Here is an 18,401-nt window from a genome sequence, read left to right as displayed (position 1 = left end):
TATTCAAAAGCAGAGACATTACTTTGCCAACAAAGGTTCGTCTAGTCAAGGCTATGGTTTTTCCAGTGGTCATGTATGGATGTGAGAGTTGGACTGTGAAGAAGGCTGAGCGCCGAAGAATTGATGCTTTTGAACTGTGGTGTTGGAGAAGACTCTTGAGAGTCCCTTGGACTGCAAGGAGATCCAACCAGTCCATTCTGAAGGAGATCAGCCCTGGGATCTCTTTGCAAGGAATGATGCTGAAGCTGAAACTCCAGTACTTTGGCCACCTCATGCGAAGAGTTGACTCATTGGAAAAGACTCTGATGCTGGGAGGGATTGGGGGCAAGAGGAGAAGGGGACGACAGAGGATGAGATGGCTGGATGGCATCACTGATTTGATGGACGTGAGTCTGAGTGAACTCCGGGAGTTGGTGATGGACAGGGAGGCCTGGCGTGCTGCGATTCATGGGGTTGCAAAGAGTTGGACACGACTGAGCGATTGATCTGATCTGATCTTATCTGTAATTTTACATTGAGAATCAACAAGATAATCCAGAATAAATTCCCTATTTTAAAGTCAGCTGATTAGCTTTATTCCATCTGCAGGTTTAATTTGACTCTGCCAGATACCCTGGGCTTCCTTGATGGCTCAGTGGTAAAGAATCCACCTGCTAGTGCAGGAGAATCAGGTTCAGTCCCTGGGCCAGGAAGATCGCTGGGAGGAGGAAATGGCAACTCACTCTAGTATTCTTGCCTGGAGAATTCCATGGACAGAGGAGCCTGGTGGGCTGCAGTCCATGTAGTCGCAAAGAGTCAGACATTTCTTAGTGACTAAATAACAACAACAACCATACAGCCTAACATATTCACAGGGGCGTTATCCTGCCTACTATACCTTCCCAGTATGATTTGTTGCTGTTCAGTCGCTAAGTTGTGTTTGACTCTGCAACCCCATGGACTGCAGCACGCTAGGCTCTCTGTCCTCCACTATCTCCCAGAGTTTGCTCAAATTTGTATCCTTTGAGTCATGATGTTATCCAACCATCTCATCCTCTATCAACCTCTTCTCCTCCTGCCCTCTATCTTTCCCAGCATAAGGGTCCTTTTAAGTGAGTTGGCTCTTCACATCAGGTAGCCAAAGTATTGAAGCTTCAGCTTCAACATCAGTCCTTCCAGTGAATAGTCAAGGTTGGTTTCCTTTAGGATTGACTGGTTTGATCACCCTACAGTCCAAGTGACTCTCAAGAGTCTTTTTCAGCACCATAATTCAAAAGCATCAATTGTTTGATGCTCAGCCTTCTTTATGGTCCAGACCTTGGCTACATTTTTTCAGTTCTTCCTACAGCTCAGTGAAGTCCCTCTTAGTACTCTTTTCCACTTTTTCAAACTCATCAAATAACTTGACTTCTGCTTTTTACCTGGAGATCTTTCTCCTCTTCCTTCACCATTAGAGTAAGTTTGTTTACCTGTACTGAAGACTGAGAGTCTTCATATATAAGCCATCTGCTAGCTTAAAATTGTCCACCTTCTGTAGTACCTTGTACCTACAGTTCCTCAGTATTTGAGGATTTCTAATATGAATCACCTTGTTGTTGGTATTTCCTTCTGGAGGTACTTAGGTAATGCCTGCGTGCATGCTAAGTCGCTTCAGTCATGTCTGACTTTGCAACCCAGTGGACTATAGCCTGCCAGGCTTCTCTGTCCATGGGATTCTCCAGGCAAGAATACTGGAGTGGGTTGCCATGCCCTCTCCAGGGGATCTTCCTAACTGGGGGTCAAACCTGTGTCTCTTACGTCTTCTACATTGTCAAGCAGGTTCTTTACCACTAATGCTCCTTGGAAGCCCAGGTAATACCTAGGGTAAAAGCATACAGTTGATCTTTATCTGAACCTGGGATAACATTGGAGTAGGAAAGAAAGGTAAAGTAAAGGCAAAGAAGGAAAGGAGGCAGGAGAGATAAAGTCAGGTTACTTTCAGCCTGGACCAAGTGATATAGAAATGTACAATCTCACTTATTTAAATTCAGTGTTGATAAAAATGTCATTAAATTAGAGAAAAATTTGAATTATAAGTTTTTGCTCATTTTTAGAATAGCTTTAGTACTTTGAATATATACAATTACTCAGAATTAATATCAGGCCTTAGTTTAAGTTATGACTTTCTCAGAGCTTAACTGGCACCACTCAATCTTGTGTATGCTAACACATCATCCTGGTGTTTTGGTTTTCCTCATAGATCTTATTGGATTGAAATCTCCTTATTTATTTGTTTATTTATACCTGTATGCCTGGTAAAAGTAAGATCCATAAGTATAAATACCAGATTTGTTTTGTTCACTGCCTTTTCTCTCATACGTGGAACATGCCTAGCATATAATATGTACTCAGTAAGTATGTATTTTTTTTTCCCTTGTCTCTTTTGTCTTTTTTTTTTTTCTAATTTTATTTTATTTTTAAACTTTACATAATTGTATTAGTTTTGCCAAATATCAAAATGAATCCACCACAGGTATACATGTGTTCCCCATCCCGAACCCTCCTCCCTCCTCCCTCCCCATACCATCCCTCTGGGCCGTCCCAGCGCACCAGCCCCAAGCATCCAGCATCGTGCATCGAACCTGGACTGGCAACTCGTTTCCTACATGATATTTTACATGTTTCAATGCCATTCTCCCAAATCTTCCCACCCTCTCCCTTTCCCACAGAGTCCATAAGACTGTTCTATACATCAGTGTCTCTTTTGCTGTCTCATACACCAGGTTATTGTTACCATCTTTCTAAATTCCATATATATGCGTTAGTATACTCTATTTATGTTTTTCCTTCTGGCTTACTTCACTCTGTAATAGGCTCCAGTTTCATCCACCTCATTAGAACTGATTCAAATGTATTCTTTTTAATGGCTGAGCAATACTCCATTGTGTATATGTACCACAGCTTTCTTATCCATTCATCTGCTGATGGACATCTAGGTTGCTTCCATGTCTTGGCTATTATAAACAGTGCTGTGATGAACATTGGGGTACACGTGTAGTAAGTATGTATTGAATCAACGAACAAAAGTGTTTGGGCATTTTATTTTAGCAAATAGATTAACAGAATTTTAGTAGCATTATCAAAAGAATCTTTGTAAATAAGGCTTTAAGAGACTCACAGATGTTTCTGTTTTAGATAATTTAAATTCTGCTCTCCAGTCTCATTTAATTATGGATTATACACTTTGCATATCAGCAAGAGATTAATTTATGTTAGTCCTAGGCAAATTATCATATGATCTATGAGTTCTTTGTGTTTACTGTAACTGTATTATGTGAAATACATGCAATGAAATTTCACTTGTGTTTATTAAATATAAGATTATAAAACATTAAACTGCAAATAAGGGCAACAGCATTCTTATAAATAAAGGCTTGAACACATATACTAAGTACTACTGGTCAGGTCACATTGTTAAAGATCTTAAAAGATTTTCTAAGTTCTTTCTAAATTTATTTATCTTTTAATTTGTAAGTCATTATAACAAAACTTGTTGTATCCCAGTGATCATCTGTATGAGTTGTTTGAATTTAAGAATACATTTAAGTTAATATTCTTAATGATAATTTAATTTTCTAATATTTACATGAACTGAAGTCTAAAGTGCATTCTCTGTCTTTCAGTTTTAGTTCAGTTGCTCAATCGTGTCCAACTCTTTGTGACCTCATGGACTGCAGCACGCCAAGCTTCCCTGTCCATCACCAACTCCTGGAGCCTATTCAAACTCATGTCCATCCTGTCAGTGATGCCATCCAACCATCTCACCCTCTGTTGTCCCCTTCTCCTCCCACCTTCAATCTTTCCCAGCATCAGAGTCTTTTCCAATGAGTCGGTTCTTTGTATCAGATGGCCAAAGTATTGGAGTTTCAGCTTCAGCATCAGTCCTTCCAATGAATATTCAGGACTGATTTCCTTTAGGATGGACTGGTTGGATCTCCTTGCAGTCCAAGGGACTCTCAAGAGTCTTCTCTAACACCACAGTTCAAAGGCATAAATTCTTTAGCACTTAGCTTTCTTTATGGTCCAACTCTCACATCTATACATGACTACTGTCTTTAGAATAACATTTATATATGAAAACAATTCTAAGATACATATTATCTGACACAGACAAGTATGTGTGCTAAATCACTTCAGCTGTGTTTGACTCTGTGACACTATGGACTGTAGCCCGCCAGGCTCCTCTCTCCATGGGGGTTCTCCAGGCAAGAATACTGGAGAGAGTTGCCGTGCCCTCCTCCAAGGGGTCTTCCTGACAGGAATCAATCCCACGTCTCTTAAGTCTCCTGCATTGGCAAATGGTTTCTTTTACCACTAGCACCATCTGGGGGAAAAGGTCTGGGCATTGAAATGAGATAGATGTAGGTAAATGACACTTTTCTCCTTGTTAGCTGTCTGTAGTGTTAGTTGCTCAGTCTTGCCCGAGTCTTTGCGACCTCATGGACTGCAGCCTACCAGGCTCCTGTGTCCATGAGATTATATCCCTAAGCAAATTAACCTTCCTGAACCATACATGGAGACTGCACTGAGACAGTATAATGTTTATTATAAATTCTCTATAAATTCTAGTTTTTTTCCTTCCTTGATGAAGTTGAAACAGAAACTCTTCTCATTTACCAAAATAATGGAGAAGAATAATGAGATTAAAAAATACGCATTTAAGCCTAGTGAACTTGGCTGTTATTCATAAATATTAAAGAGGGGAGTTTCTAATCAAAGGCTTTTAGGCATCAAACTTTGAGCATCTTTTATAAAGGTACCTCATTTATTTTTAAGTCATTTTGGCCTAGTCTTTTCCCCCATAGCCTCATGCTCCTTCCCAGTCTCCAGTAACCCTGTACTGTTGTAGGGCCATACCACAGGACAGGCAGAGCTCACATAGCCTCCTAATGTATATCGGAATGCAGGCAGTGATAGTCTGGCCACTGTCAGAGATCAAGGTTTCTTCTGATATCCATTCTCAGTAAATACTACCCACCATGCTATGCTCAGACACTCACCCAGGTCTGAATAAACTCTGCATCCATACCTCAGCTCTTTCCAGTTGCCACAACCCTCAATCCAGTGTGTGACTGTGACATAAAAGTAAGTGAAGCTGAAGCATTGGCTCAGCTCAGGCTGGGGTACATGCTGGGGCTATTGTGGGCAACTGGGTAGCCACTTGTGCAGTCCTAATTATCCCTCTCTGTTCTGCTGTGGGAGCAGTGAACCATGAGTGAGGTCCATGCTGAGTACAGCCTTCCTGTTAGTCCCAACAGAGCTCAAGATGCCAAGGAGTTACCTGTGTCAGATCCCAGGGCTGGGACACCCAATATGTGGCTGGAACCACTTCCTTTTCAGGAAGACTCTCCACTCCTGTAATCTCCCTTTTCCTCCAAGTCGCCTTCCAGGGACACAAGGCCTGATCTGATCACTTCTCCTGCTATGTGATTTCTTGTGGATCTGTCTTACAGCCTTGGTTGTATAGGAGTCTTTATAGCAGTTTTTATTAGTTTTTAGTGAAGATTGTTCCTTATGTAGAATTTTTTTTTTTTTAATTGGAGTGTACAGTAAAGAATCTGCCTGCAGTACAGGACACGCAGGTTCAAACCCTGGTGAGGAAGCTCCCCTGAGGAAGGAAATAGCAACCTAATCCAATATTCTTGTCTGGGAAATCCCAGGTTCTTCCCAGAAGAACCTGGTGGGCCACAGTCCATGAGAACAAAAGAGAGTCCAACATGACTTAGTGACTAAACAACAGTAGTTGATTTACAATGTTACTTTCTATTGTGCAGCAAAGTGAATCAGTTATATATATATGTACACACACACACACATATACATATATATACACAGACACATATATACATGTATACACACATATACATATATATACACAGACACATATATACATGTATACACACATATACATATATATACACAGACACATATATACATGTATACACACATATACATATATATACACAGACACATATATACATGTATACACACATATACATATATATACACAGACACATATATACATGTATACACACATATACATATATATACACAGACACATATATACATGTATACACACATATACATATATATACACAGACACATATATACATGTATACACACATATACATATATATACACAGACACATATATACATGTATACACACATATACATATATATACACAGACACATATATACATGTATACACACATATACATATATATACACAGACACATATATACATGTATACACACATATACATATATATACACAGACACATATATGTATACACACATATACATATATATACACAGACACACATATATATGTATACACACACACACACACACACACACACATATATATATATCTCCACTCTTTCTTTGGCATCAGCTGGTTACATCTTTGGCCACCTGATGCAAAGAGCTGACTCATTAGAAAAGACCCTGATGCTGGGAAAGACCAAAGGCAAGCGGAGAAGGGGACAACAGAGGACAAGATGGTTGGATGGTATCACCGACTCAATGGACATGAGTTTCAGCAAACTCTGGGAGATGGTGAAGGACAGGGAAGCCTGGCGTGCTGCAGTCCATGGCATCGCAAAGAGTCAAACATGACTGAGCGACTGAACAACACATGCACTCTTTGAGATTCTTTTCCCATATAGGCTATTAAATGAGTATTGACTGAAAGTCCCTGTACTATACAGTAGGTCCTTATTAGTTATCTGTTTTATATATACTATTATGTGTATGTCCATCCAAATCTAGCAGTTAATCCTTCCCCCCAGCCATTTTACCCCAGTAACCATAAGATTGTTTTCTACATCTGTGGCTGTATTTCTGTTTTGTGGATGCATTTATTTGTGCCATGTTTTAGATTCTATATATAAGTGGTATCATACCATGTTTTCTTTCTGTCATACTTAACTCAGTATGACAGTCTCTGGGTCCAGCCATGTTGTTGCAAATGGCACTGTTTCATTCTTTTTTATGGCTGAATAATATAATATTCCATTGTATATGAAACACATCTTCTTTATTTTTCTGTTGATGGACATTTAAGTTGCTTCCATGTCCTGACTATTTAAAATAGTGTTGCGGTGAACACTGGGGTGCATGTACCTTTTAAAATTATGATTTTCTCCAGGTATATGCCCAGGAGTGGGATTGCTGCATCATATGGTTGCTCTCTTTTTATGTTTTAAGGAACCTCCATACTGTTCTCCATAGTGTTTGTGCCAGTTTACATTCTCATCAACAGTAAAGAAGGTAAAAGAGAAATTAAGGAAACAATACCATTTACCGTCACATGAAAAAGAATGAAATACCTAGGAATAAACCTACCTAAGGAGACAAAAGACCTGTACTTGGAAAACTATAAGATACTGATGAAAACTTTAAGAACAAAATGGCACAGATGGGAGAAATATACCATTTTCTTGAACTGGGAGAATCAATATTGTGAGAACGACTGTACTACCCAAAGCAATCTACAGGCTTAATGCAATCCCTATCAAATTACCAGTGGCATTTTTCACAGATCTAGAACAAAAATATTTTACAATTTGTATGGAAACTCAAAAGACTGTGAATAGCCAAAGCAAAATAGAGTGGAAAGAATTAGATGCCTGACTTCAGTCTATACTACAAAACTACAGTAATCAAAACCATATGGTTTTGGCATAAAAACTAACTTATAGATCAATGGAACAGGATAGCAAGCCCAGAAATAACTCCCCACACTTATGATCTATTAATTTATCACAAAAGAAGCAAAGAATGTACAGTGGAGAAAAGACAGCCTCTTTAATAAGTAATACTTGAAAAACTGGACAGCTTCATATAAAAGAATGAAATTAGAAAACTCCCTAACACCACACACAAAAATAAACTCACAATAGATTAAAGACCTAAATATAAGGCTGGATACTATAAAACTCCTAGAGGAAAACATAGGCAGAGCACTCTCTTCCATAAACCAAGATCTGTTTTAACACACCTCCTAGACTAATATAGATGTATTTTTGATGTGTTCGTGCAGGATGTTGATTTCCACATCTTCCTACTTCACCATGTTGATCCAGAAGTCTGGAGATACTGCTTTGAAAAAAGATTTTTGCTGAGGATCTTGGTGAAATGTCATATGTCTGATTCCCCTGAACTAATTCATTCGTTCACCAAATGTATGCTGATTTTTCAAACTATAAGTACTCACTATTTGCCAAATATAGAAAGTAATTTAAATATAATCTATACTTTCATTATCTAGTGGAGAATATAGATCTCTAAGCAGATAATTACAATATAGCTATAATGCTGTGAGGAAGGCACTAGTCATAGTAGAGAAGGGGCCTATTTCTGCTTCCAGAGTTTGTATAAGTGTTCTGAAAGTGGTATTTGATTCCTGAATGGTGATTTGAAGTTTTGGGGATGGAGAAGAATATTCAAGATACAGGTAATTGAGAGACATAAAGCAAAGGGTTGCATAATACATTTATGAAACTATTGACAGTTGGGCATGGCTGTAACAAACAGGTATTATGAAGGGGTGACAGGAAATGAAACAAGAAATAGACTTAAGGAGTCAAGTTTATAAAAGGAATTTTTGTCACACTTCTTAAGGTATTGCCCATTTATTAATTAGGATGTGACATGGCAAAAATTACATCGTGGAAAGATAAGGTTTGTACAGCTATGATGAGGATACTCATAAAACCATGGTTAGAAATAATAAAATCTTAAAGTAATAAAGTAAAAATTGAGGAATGAATATTTTCCAGATAAATTATGGCAAATAGAAATATGACTCATTAAATTATGTGAAAGTGAAAGTGAAGTCACTCAGTTGTGTCCATCTCTTTGCGACCCCATGGACCGTAGCCTGCAAGGATCCTCTCTGCATGGGATTTTCCAGGCAAGAATATTGGAGTGGGTTGCCATTTCCTTCTCCATGAGATCTTCCCAACCCAGGGATCTAACCCAGGTCTCCCTCATTGTAGGCAGACAGACGCTTTACCATCTGAGCCACCATGGAATGTTATATAGGGGTTGAGAAAGACAGACATTTAGAAGATTTTTACACTTCTGACATGCACTACTGGGTCAATTAACATTTATCATAACAAAAATTGGGGAAAACTGTAGAAGAGGAAGATATGACTTTGGGAGAAAAATCAAACTATTTTTGAGAAACTTTTTAATTACCTTTAAATATTTCTATTTCTAATGAATTTTAATTTAGATAACCACAGTGGTGTGGTCACTCACCTCGAGCCAGACATCTTTAAGTGTGAAGTCAAGTGGACCTTAGGAAGCATTACTACAAACAAAACTAGTGGAGGTGATAGAATTCCAGCTGAGCTATTTCAAATCCTAAAAGATGATGCTGTTAAAGTGTTGCACTCAATATGCCAGCAAATTTGAAAAACTCAGTGATGGCCACAGACAGGGAAAGGTCAGTTTTCATTCCAATCCCAAAGAAAGTTCGACATTTTCTTATATTGTACTACCCTTGAATTCCTGGGTTAATCTGATTTGGTCACCGTGTATAATCCTTTTTTATTTTTGAGGACTCAAGGAAATATTAAGGCACTGAATCCAACAATGTATTAAAAGGATTATACATGGTGACCAAGTCAGATTACCCCCAGGATTCAAGGGTAGTTCAACATAAGAAAATTAATTACTGTAATATACCACATTAATAGAAAGATTGAAAGGCAAAAAACCAGATGATCATCTCATTTGACACAGAGAAAACATTTAACAAAAATCCAGCATCTCTTCATGGTAAAAACACTCAGAAAACTAGAAATAGAAGGGGATCTACTTAACTTGATAAAAAGCATTTGTGAAAATCCCACAACTGACATCATATTCAATTGTGAAAAATGGAAAGCTTCACCACTGATACTGAACATTGGAAGTTCTAATCAGAGTATTTAGACAAAGGCAGGACATAAAAGGTATCCAGACGGTTGAGTGAGAAGTAAATCTATCTTTATTCATAGATAACATGATCCTGTGTATAGAAAATCCTGGAGAATCCAAAAGAAAGTTACTAGAAATCAATAATCAAGTTCATCAGAGTTGCAGAGTATAAGATCAACACAGGAAAACCATTTGCTTCTACACGTCAGCAGTGAACAATCTGAAGAACAAATTTAAAGCTGTTCCATTTAAAATAGCATCTAAAAATACAGACAGACCTGTAGACCAATAGTGTAAAATTAAGGATCCAGAAATAAACCTGTATCCATGGAAAACTGACTTTAGACAAGGGTGCTGAGTCAAAGCTGTGAGAACAGCTTTGGGAAAGAAATGGTGCTAAATGATTGGATTTCCACATGGAAAAGAATTAACTTAAAATGGTATCTCGTGCCATATACAAAGATTAACTCAATATGGATCAGTACCCTAAATAGAACCACTAAAATAATAAAACACTTTCAAGAAAATGTAGTAATAAACCTTCAAGACATTGGAGTTGGCAATTGATTCTTATGCATTACACCAGTAAGGTGAGCAATAAAAGAAAAAAGTACATAAACAGGACTTCACCAAAATTAAAAGTTTTGGTGCATCAAAGTCTATTATCAAGAAAATAAAAGACAACCTACAGAATGAGAGAAAATATCTGGAAATAATATCTTAGATACGGGTTTAATATCCAGAATACATAAAAAAAAAAACTCCTACAGCTCACCAGCAAAAAGAAAACCCAATTAAAAAATTGTCAGAGCACTTGAATTGTTATTTCTTTAGATAAGAGACACAAGTGGCCAATAAGAATACGAAAAGATACTTTATACCCATTGAAAGTGAAAGTGAAGTCGGCTCAGTCGTGTCTGACTCTTTGCGACCCCATGGACTGTACAGTCCATGGAATTCTCCAGGCCAGAATACTGGAGTGGGTAGCCTTTCCCTTCTCCAGGGTATCTTCCCAACCCGGGGATCAAACCCAGGTCTCCCACATTGCAGCCAGATGCTTTAACCTCTGAGCCACCAGGGAAGCCCTTATACGCATTGCTGCTGCTAAGTCGCTTCAGTCGTGTCCGACTCTGTGCGACCCCATGGACTGCAGCCTACCAGGCTCCTCCGTCCATGGGATTTTCCAGACAAGAGTACTGGAGTGGGTTGCCATTGCCTTCTCCTTTATACCCATTAGGGTAGCCATTAAAAAAAATAGAATAACAAATATTGATGAAGATGTGGATAAATTGGAACCCTCATGCATTCTTGGTGGTAATGTATGAATAAAATCTGTACAGCCACTTCAGAAAACTGTTTGGTGGTCTTTTCAAATGCTCAACTTGGAATTACTATATGATTGAGCAGTTCCACCTCCTAGGTAAATATCCAAAAGAACTGGAGAGAGAGATTCGGATATTGTATGCTAATGTTTATTGCAGTATTGTTTACAGTAGCCAAAAAATTGAAGCAATCTAAGTTTCCATTAACAGATGAATGGATAAATAAATACGGTATATACATACAGTGGAAATTATACGGTCATAAAAAAGGAATGAAGTTCTGATACGGTGCTGCAGTGTGGATGAAGCTTGAAAACAAGGCAGGGTAACATTTTCCAGACACAAAAGGACAAGTATTGTATGCTTTCTCTTTGTGAGTTTCCTAGAGTAGTCAAATTCATAAAGACAAAGTTGGTTAGTAGTTACCAGGAAATGGGGGTAGGGGAAAATGAGAAGTTATTCCTTAATGATTATAGAGTTTCTGTTTTTTTGTTTTTTTTTTTAAATAGAGTTTCTGTTTATGTAATGGGTAAGTTTTAGAAATAGATAGTACTGATGGTTGCCCATCATTTATCATTTAATTGTACACTTAAAAATGGTTAAAATTTCAAATTACAATATTTACAGTAAAATAAAATTTATTTAATAAGCAAAAAGTAAATTACAATAAAATAAAAGGAAAACAAAAGCTAGTTGATCGTAAATGTGATATTTGTTTCCAGACTTTCAGTTGTACTCTGTTGCTTTGTATGTCTATTCTTATGCCAGCTCCACATTGTCTTGATTATTGTAGCTCTTTAGTAACTTGATATCAGAAAATATAAATCCTCCAACTTTCATCTTTTCAAGATTGATTATTCTGTGTCCCTTAAATTGCCATATGAATTTAAGAATCTGCTTATCAATTTTTGGAAGATAGGACTGCTTATCTTAAGCCCAGTCTGCCATTTCTAGCTGTGAGACTTTCAAAAATTGCTTGTCTCATTTTTTCATAATCCTTATTATAATTTATTAGAGTTAAATGAGAAAAAAAAAAACCACGTAAAACCTGACAATTGAGTGTTTGGCATATAGTAAATACTCAGTATACTACTAACTGTAGTATTATTGCTATGACTACCACTGTTACTGCCAATGTAATACTTCCACATATTGACTAGAGTAAATTACTCTACTGCTACTTCTAGCATTGTCCTTTCTTGAGTCAGGAAAGCAGAATGTTGTAAGGAAAATAACATGAAATTTGGAATCAGTCTACCTGAGTGCAGTGCTGTAGAATACTGATGGTATAAGTATTTTAAACCTAGCTGTGTTTCATGATGCCATGAAAACAGAAATGTCAGATACTGTTCTTGATACATCTTAGTTGTGACAGAATCTATTAATCAAAGTGGCAGTTTGAGCATCATAAAAACCATCAATAAGAGAAGCTTAATTATGGTTAAAAATCTAACTTATGTTTCCTCCTTCAGTAGTCATTTATTATCTGTCTTTTTAAACTACTATATGGGAAACCTGAGCACAAAATGGTTGTTTTTCTCCTCCATAGTTATTGGGGTGGGTAATGGGCAATTACTGGTGGCACTCGGCTGCTAATGGCAAAAATAGTCCATATTTTTAATACACTGTTGCTGGTTTTGAGAGTATTTTTTTCTCCTAATTTCAGGTTGGGTGGGACTATATCAGCATACAAGATAGTACCAGATGAAATAGAAGAAATCAAGGTATAGTATGGCATTTTTCACCTCTACAAAAACTTAGTATCTTGGAGGGAAGGTGGGCAACAAATCGTCTTTTCTTTATACTATTGAATCTTTACTTGTGTTGGGATATCATTTAACTCCCAGTTATTCTGTTTGAATTAAAATATGCATATCAGATAATCATCATCAGATTTCATCTACCATCATCAATACATGGTAGGAAAATCAAAAAAGGAACCCTTTCTTGTAAAACTCATTGAAAATTTACTTAAGAAAGCACTGTATATAAGCATTATTGTGCATAAAGTATTTCTTTATCATTTTAATTTCTTTTTCTTACTGTCTCTCACCAGTTGTAAATAATATTAGTCTTCTAATAAATTTTTCTGGCTCCTTTGATAACACAGTAGGCCAATTTCAATTTAAAATTAACAGTACAATAACTGAAAAATTGACCTTACTCTTTGAATATTACAGCATAGTCACATTTTTCTGTCTTTACATCTTACTAAATTCTGTGGATTATTAGTATTCTTGCATAACGTGTGGCCCTTCTCTAAAAGCAGTTTAAAATCTAATGAAAACTGAACTTACTATCTTTTCCATGAATAAAATTTAACAACTGGATAGCAGTAGTCAAGGATAAACAAGACTGAGTTACACTGTTAACAATGATATGTAAAGATCTTAACAAATTGTTAACTTTGATTTGATCACACTTTTCTAAATCAATTTCAATAAATTCAAGCTGTTAGTAAATAGTTCTTCAATTGATTACATTATTTTTAAATAAGTTAAATTCATTAATTTTTATGTTATATTCTGTTACTTTCAGTATCTCAGGTGTTTTGTATGGGCAACATCAGGAATTAATACCATGGTTACATTCTAGCAGAAAGTTGGGGAGAAAAGTCAGGCATGTAAAGAGACTCTTTCCAACTTGATATAAATTCATAAAATAGTTTAGCTGGGAAGAACCTTAAGTCTAATCCAGATCCCTCATTTTTCAAAAGATAAAATAGGAATTAATAAAACTGAGCTTGTTGAATTAATTTTTTGTGATGCTTAAAGGTGCTCTTACAATTGCTGCTGCTGCTGCTAAGTCGCTTCAGTCGTGTCCGACTCTGTGCGACCCCATAGACAGCAGCCCACCAGGCTCCTCTGTCCATGGGATTCTCCAGGCAAGAACACTGGAGTGGGTTGCCATTTCCTCCTCCAATGCATGAAAGTGAAAAGTCAAAGTGAAATCGCTCAGTCGTGTCTGACTCCTAGCGACCCCATGGACTGCAGCCTACCAGGCTCCTCCGTCCATGGGATTTTCCAGGCAAGAGTACTGGAGTAGGGTGCCGTTGCCTTCTCCAGTTATAATTGCAATATGTGTTAAATGATAAAGGTGAAGAAAATATTCTATGGAATATATAGGTAGGACACTTGTTCAAAAAAGATAATCAGCAAAATCTTTCTAAGAGGTATACTGAGCAAATTGAAATTCTATATAGAAGCAGAGGCATTTGTGAAATCATAAAAAGGAGATAATATGACACCAGATCATAGGGTATAAAATAAAGACTGTTGAGATGTAGGACTGGCAATGAACCTTTATGCCATGTTAAGAAACTGAAAACTATCAAGTGCCATTATGTGATTTTAAGAAAGAAAGTGGCATAATCGGGGTGATGACTTTATTTTGATAAATGAGAGATCTTATTTCAGTGGAGAAGAAAGGTTCCATTTATAAGGAAGGAAACCAGGCTGCAGGAATATAGGCAGTGATTGAGACTTGAACTAAGGCATGGCCATGAGGTTGAAGAAAAACAACTCATATTCAAGAAATATTATTTAAGAAAATAGAATCAACTGTACTTGGTGATTTATTGAATATCTAAGGGAAAGTGGAAAGATTGACTCAGGTTTCTGGCTTGGGAATCTAAGTAGATTGTGTTGCTGTTAATCTAAGGAGGAGAGGAAAAAGGAATGTTTGAGAGCAAGTGGGATAAGTTTTGGACTTACTGAATTTGAGGTTCTTCGTAAGTGACCTTATGTTAATCAGCCTGTAACTCAAAAGAAAGATAATTCCATCTTTCAGTTGATACTGAGATTTTGTCATTATACAAAAGTTAGTTGAGCCATGCTACTAAATGGAATTACCTAAAAGAGTTATATGAAATCTTAGTAGTGGACCAAAATTGTTGCTTTGGGGAAGGTCCATCCTAGAAACAGAGGATAAATATACTCTTTTATTAGTTTAATTAATAAGCAGAAATGTTGCCTATTTTTAGTAGTGACTTTTTCTCTAAAAAAGTAGTTTTTTATTATGATTTTTTTAAATTCTAGAATTATGACAGTTATTCCTGAAGAGATTCCTTGGGGAAAAAAAGCATGATTCATGGATGACATATAATAAGTGATTTTTTTTCCCATCAGTTCCTGTTATTACATCTAAAACAACTTCAGAGAATTTGAGGCCTGAGGCATAAAAAACTGTGAAACTGATTCTTCCTTTCAAAAGTGTTGGAAGAAAAATTGTCATAAAATATCTTGTCAGCATTCTTTGGCAGCATTAGTATTTTCCTTTTGTTTTGTTTAGAGGTAATGTGAAACATCTGGTAGTAGTGTTTATTTTACTTGGCTAATGTATGAGTAATTTAAATCTAAATAGTACAATTCAAATTTGAACTATACTCTCCATATTATACCATGTGTAAATCAATATGCATCTGTAGGAAAGTGAAATGTTACTTTCTTAGTTGTGTCCAGCTCTTTGCAAGGCCACGGACTGTGGCTCACCAGGCTCCTCTGTCCTTGGAATTTTTTAGGCAAGAATACTGGAATAATTACCCATTGCCTTCTCCAAGGGATCTTCCCATCCTAGATCTTCCCAACCCAGGGTTCGAAGTTGCGTCTCCCACATTGCAGGCAGATTCTTTACCATCTGAGCCACCATCTGTATATTTACTCTGAAAAAGATATGATTGGTTGATGAAGCATAATTCAATTTTTGTCAGATGTTGTAGACTTTTACAATGTTTCTAGTACTAGAAATCATTATTTAATTCATACATAGTTTGAATTAAGCATACATTTATTAATTAAAGTAAATCACCTCAGAGTGAATAGATGCTTGGCCAAAGCCTTAAGGGATAAAGAGCAAACACATTCTTGGCCCAATCACAACTATCTCTCCCACCCAATATTCTGAATTTTTATCATTATCAGTTCCTTGCTTTTGTTTAGTTTTACTATATATGTTATACATCCATAAATATTATAATTTATTTTTGTTTCTCTTTGAACTTTATATGAATTGAATACAATCTATTGTGCCTTGCTTCTCTTTCTCGATGCTGTGAGATTCATCCTGTTGTTGTCTATAGCTAAGGTTTTAGGGGGACTGTTTTGTTTTGTTTTATTTTTTGCTGTGAAATAGTACATTGTGCCACAAATTATTGAGACCTCCTTCTGTTGATGGACATTCAACTTATTTCCACTTGGAGCTATTAAGAAAACTGATGCTATAATAGTCTTATAAAAATATATGTAAGAGTTTCACTGAAGTATACACTGAGGAATGAAATTCCTGAGTTTCAGTAATATATATTTTCTGGATGAAATCACAGACTGTTTTCTAAGGTAGTTGTGCCAATTTATATTGCCACTTGGGTGAATTTATTTAAAATAGAGATATTTAAATATTAACTTTAATCCATTTGTAATTCATGTGTATAAATTTATTTGTATTTGCAAACGAAATCACTAAACTTTTATAATATTTTCCCAATGAATCTATTTTTGTTTGTAAAAGAACCATATTGGTTATAGATGATTTATCATCCATCATAATGTCTTCAGTTCCACCAACAGGCAGAATATAAGAGGAAGTGATCACTCCAATTCAGTCAGAAATTTCGCTGGGTTAGAGCTGGATGGAGAATATGGTGGGTTTTCATCCATTCCTTCCTGTCGCTGTAGGAGACTTACCTTTAATAGTCTTATATTCTAGCCTGTCTCTCTTGCCTCCAGCCTAACCAATATAAGCCTCAAACACTGGCAAATATCTTGAAGTGGCAAGTTTCATTGTTCTTTGGTCAGGCTTACTTCCCTAGCAGATCTTTGAAGAATGCAAAAGATTGTCCTCTGCCTTTCAATAGATTTTTGTCTAGCCTTACAGACTTGTGTACAGCACTGCAATCCACAATTGCTCCCAGGGAAAAAACAGCCATTTGTTTAAGTCTATTAAAGTTTCCAATTTCTAAATGTCTAATAGCTTTCTGGTTTCTTTAAATCCCAACAAAAGTTCTCTGCCTGGAAACGCTGATGGTCAGCCCTATGACCAAAATCAGCAAATACCCTCAGTGGAAATGGGTGGGTGGAAAAGTCAGAGATTATATTTTAACTTAGAAAACTTTCCTCATAGAATTTTATTTTGTCTAGTTTATTGGTCTGAAGCTCCTTGCTGTCTATAAAAGTAGGATTTTGGTAATTATTTGATTGATTCTACTCATTATGGTGTTAAGTATTGACCTGCTGTCATCTCCTGCACTCTACCAAAAGCAGAATACTTACATTGTATTTTTAAATGATTATTACTAGGTTATAGAAAATCTGTTTGTTTGCTGAATGAATCCTTCCACTACTTTTTATGAAACACTGTTATTGTATCTAGAAGTTTTTCAGTTTACTGATTTAAATGAACTTTAGTAACATGCTGGTTTTAGAAAAGGCAGAGGAAGCAGAGATCAAATTGCGAACATCCGCTGGATCATCGAAAAAGCAAGAGAGTTCCAGAAAAACATCTATTTCTGCTTTATTGACTATGCCAAAGCCTTTGACTGTGTGGATCACAATAAACTGTGGAAAATTCTGCAAGAGATGGGAATACCAGACCACCTGATCTGCCTCTTGAGAAATCTGTATGCAGGTCAGGAAGCAACAGTTAGAACTGAACATGCAACAACAGACTGGTTCCAAATAGGAAAAGGAGTTCGTCAAGGCTGTATTGTCAGCCTGTTTATTTAACTTCTATGCAGAGTACATCATGAGAAACGCTGGACTGGAAGAAACACAAGCTGGAATCAAGATTGCCGGGAATAATATCAATAACCTCAGATACGCAGATGACACCACCCTTATGGCAGAAAGTGAAGAGGAACTCAAAAGCCTCTTGATGGAAATGAAAGTGGAGAGTGAAAATTTGGTTTAAAGCTCAACATTCAGAAAACGAAGACCATGGCATCCAGTCCCATCACTTCATGGGAAATAGATGGGGAAAGAGCAGAAACAGTGTCAGACTTTATTTTTCTGGGCTCCAAAATCACTGCAGATGGTGACTGCAGCCATGAAATTAAAAGACACTTACTCCTTGGAAGGAAAGTTATGACCAAGCTAAATAGCATATTCAAAAGCAGAGACATTACTTTGCCAACAA

General features: G+C 36.7%; 1 protein-coding gene across 2 annotated transcripts in view; it reads left to right on the top strand.

Annotated features, from left to right (window-relative positions):
- Positions 1–18,401, top strand: part of GPHN (gephyrin) — a 533,352-nt gene that overhangs the window by 184,779 nt on the left and 330,172 nt on the right. For both annotated transcript variants that reach the window (XM_010846738.1, XM_010846740.1), the window contains exon 3: positions 12,940–12,997. In XM_010846738.1, coding sequence (XP_010845040.1) covers positions 12,940–12,997 — 58 coding nt within the window. The remainder of the gene's footprint in view (positions 1–12,939; positions 12,998–18,401) is intronic.

This window comes from Bison bison, unplaced genomic scaffold (genome assembly GCF_000754665.1).
Source record: "Bison bison bison isolate TAMUID 2011002044 unplaced genomic scaffold, Bison_UMD1.0 scf7180017864239, whole genome shotgun sequence".
Taxonomy (NCBI): domain Eukaryota; kingdom Metazoa; phylum Chordata; class Mammalia; order Artiodactyla; family Bovidae; genus Bison; species Bison bison.
This window is presented reverse-complemented; position numbering and strand designations above follow the sequence as displayed.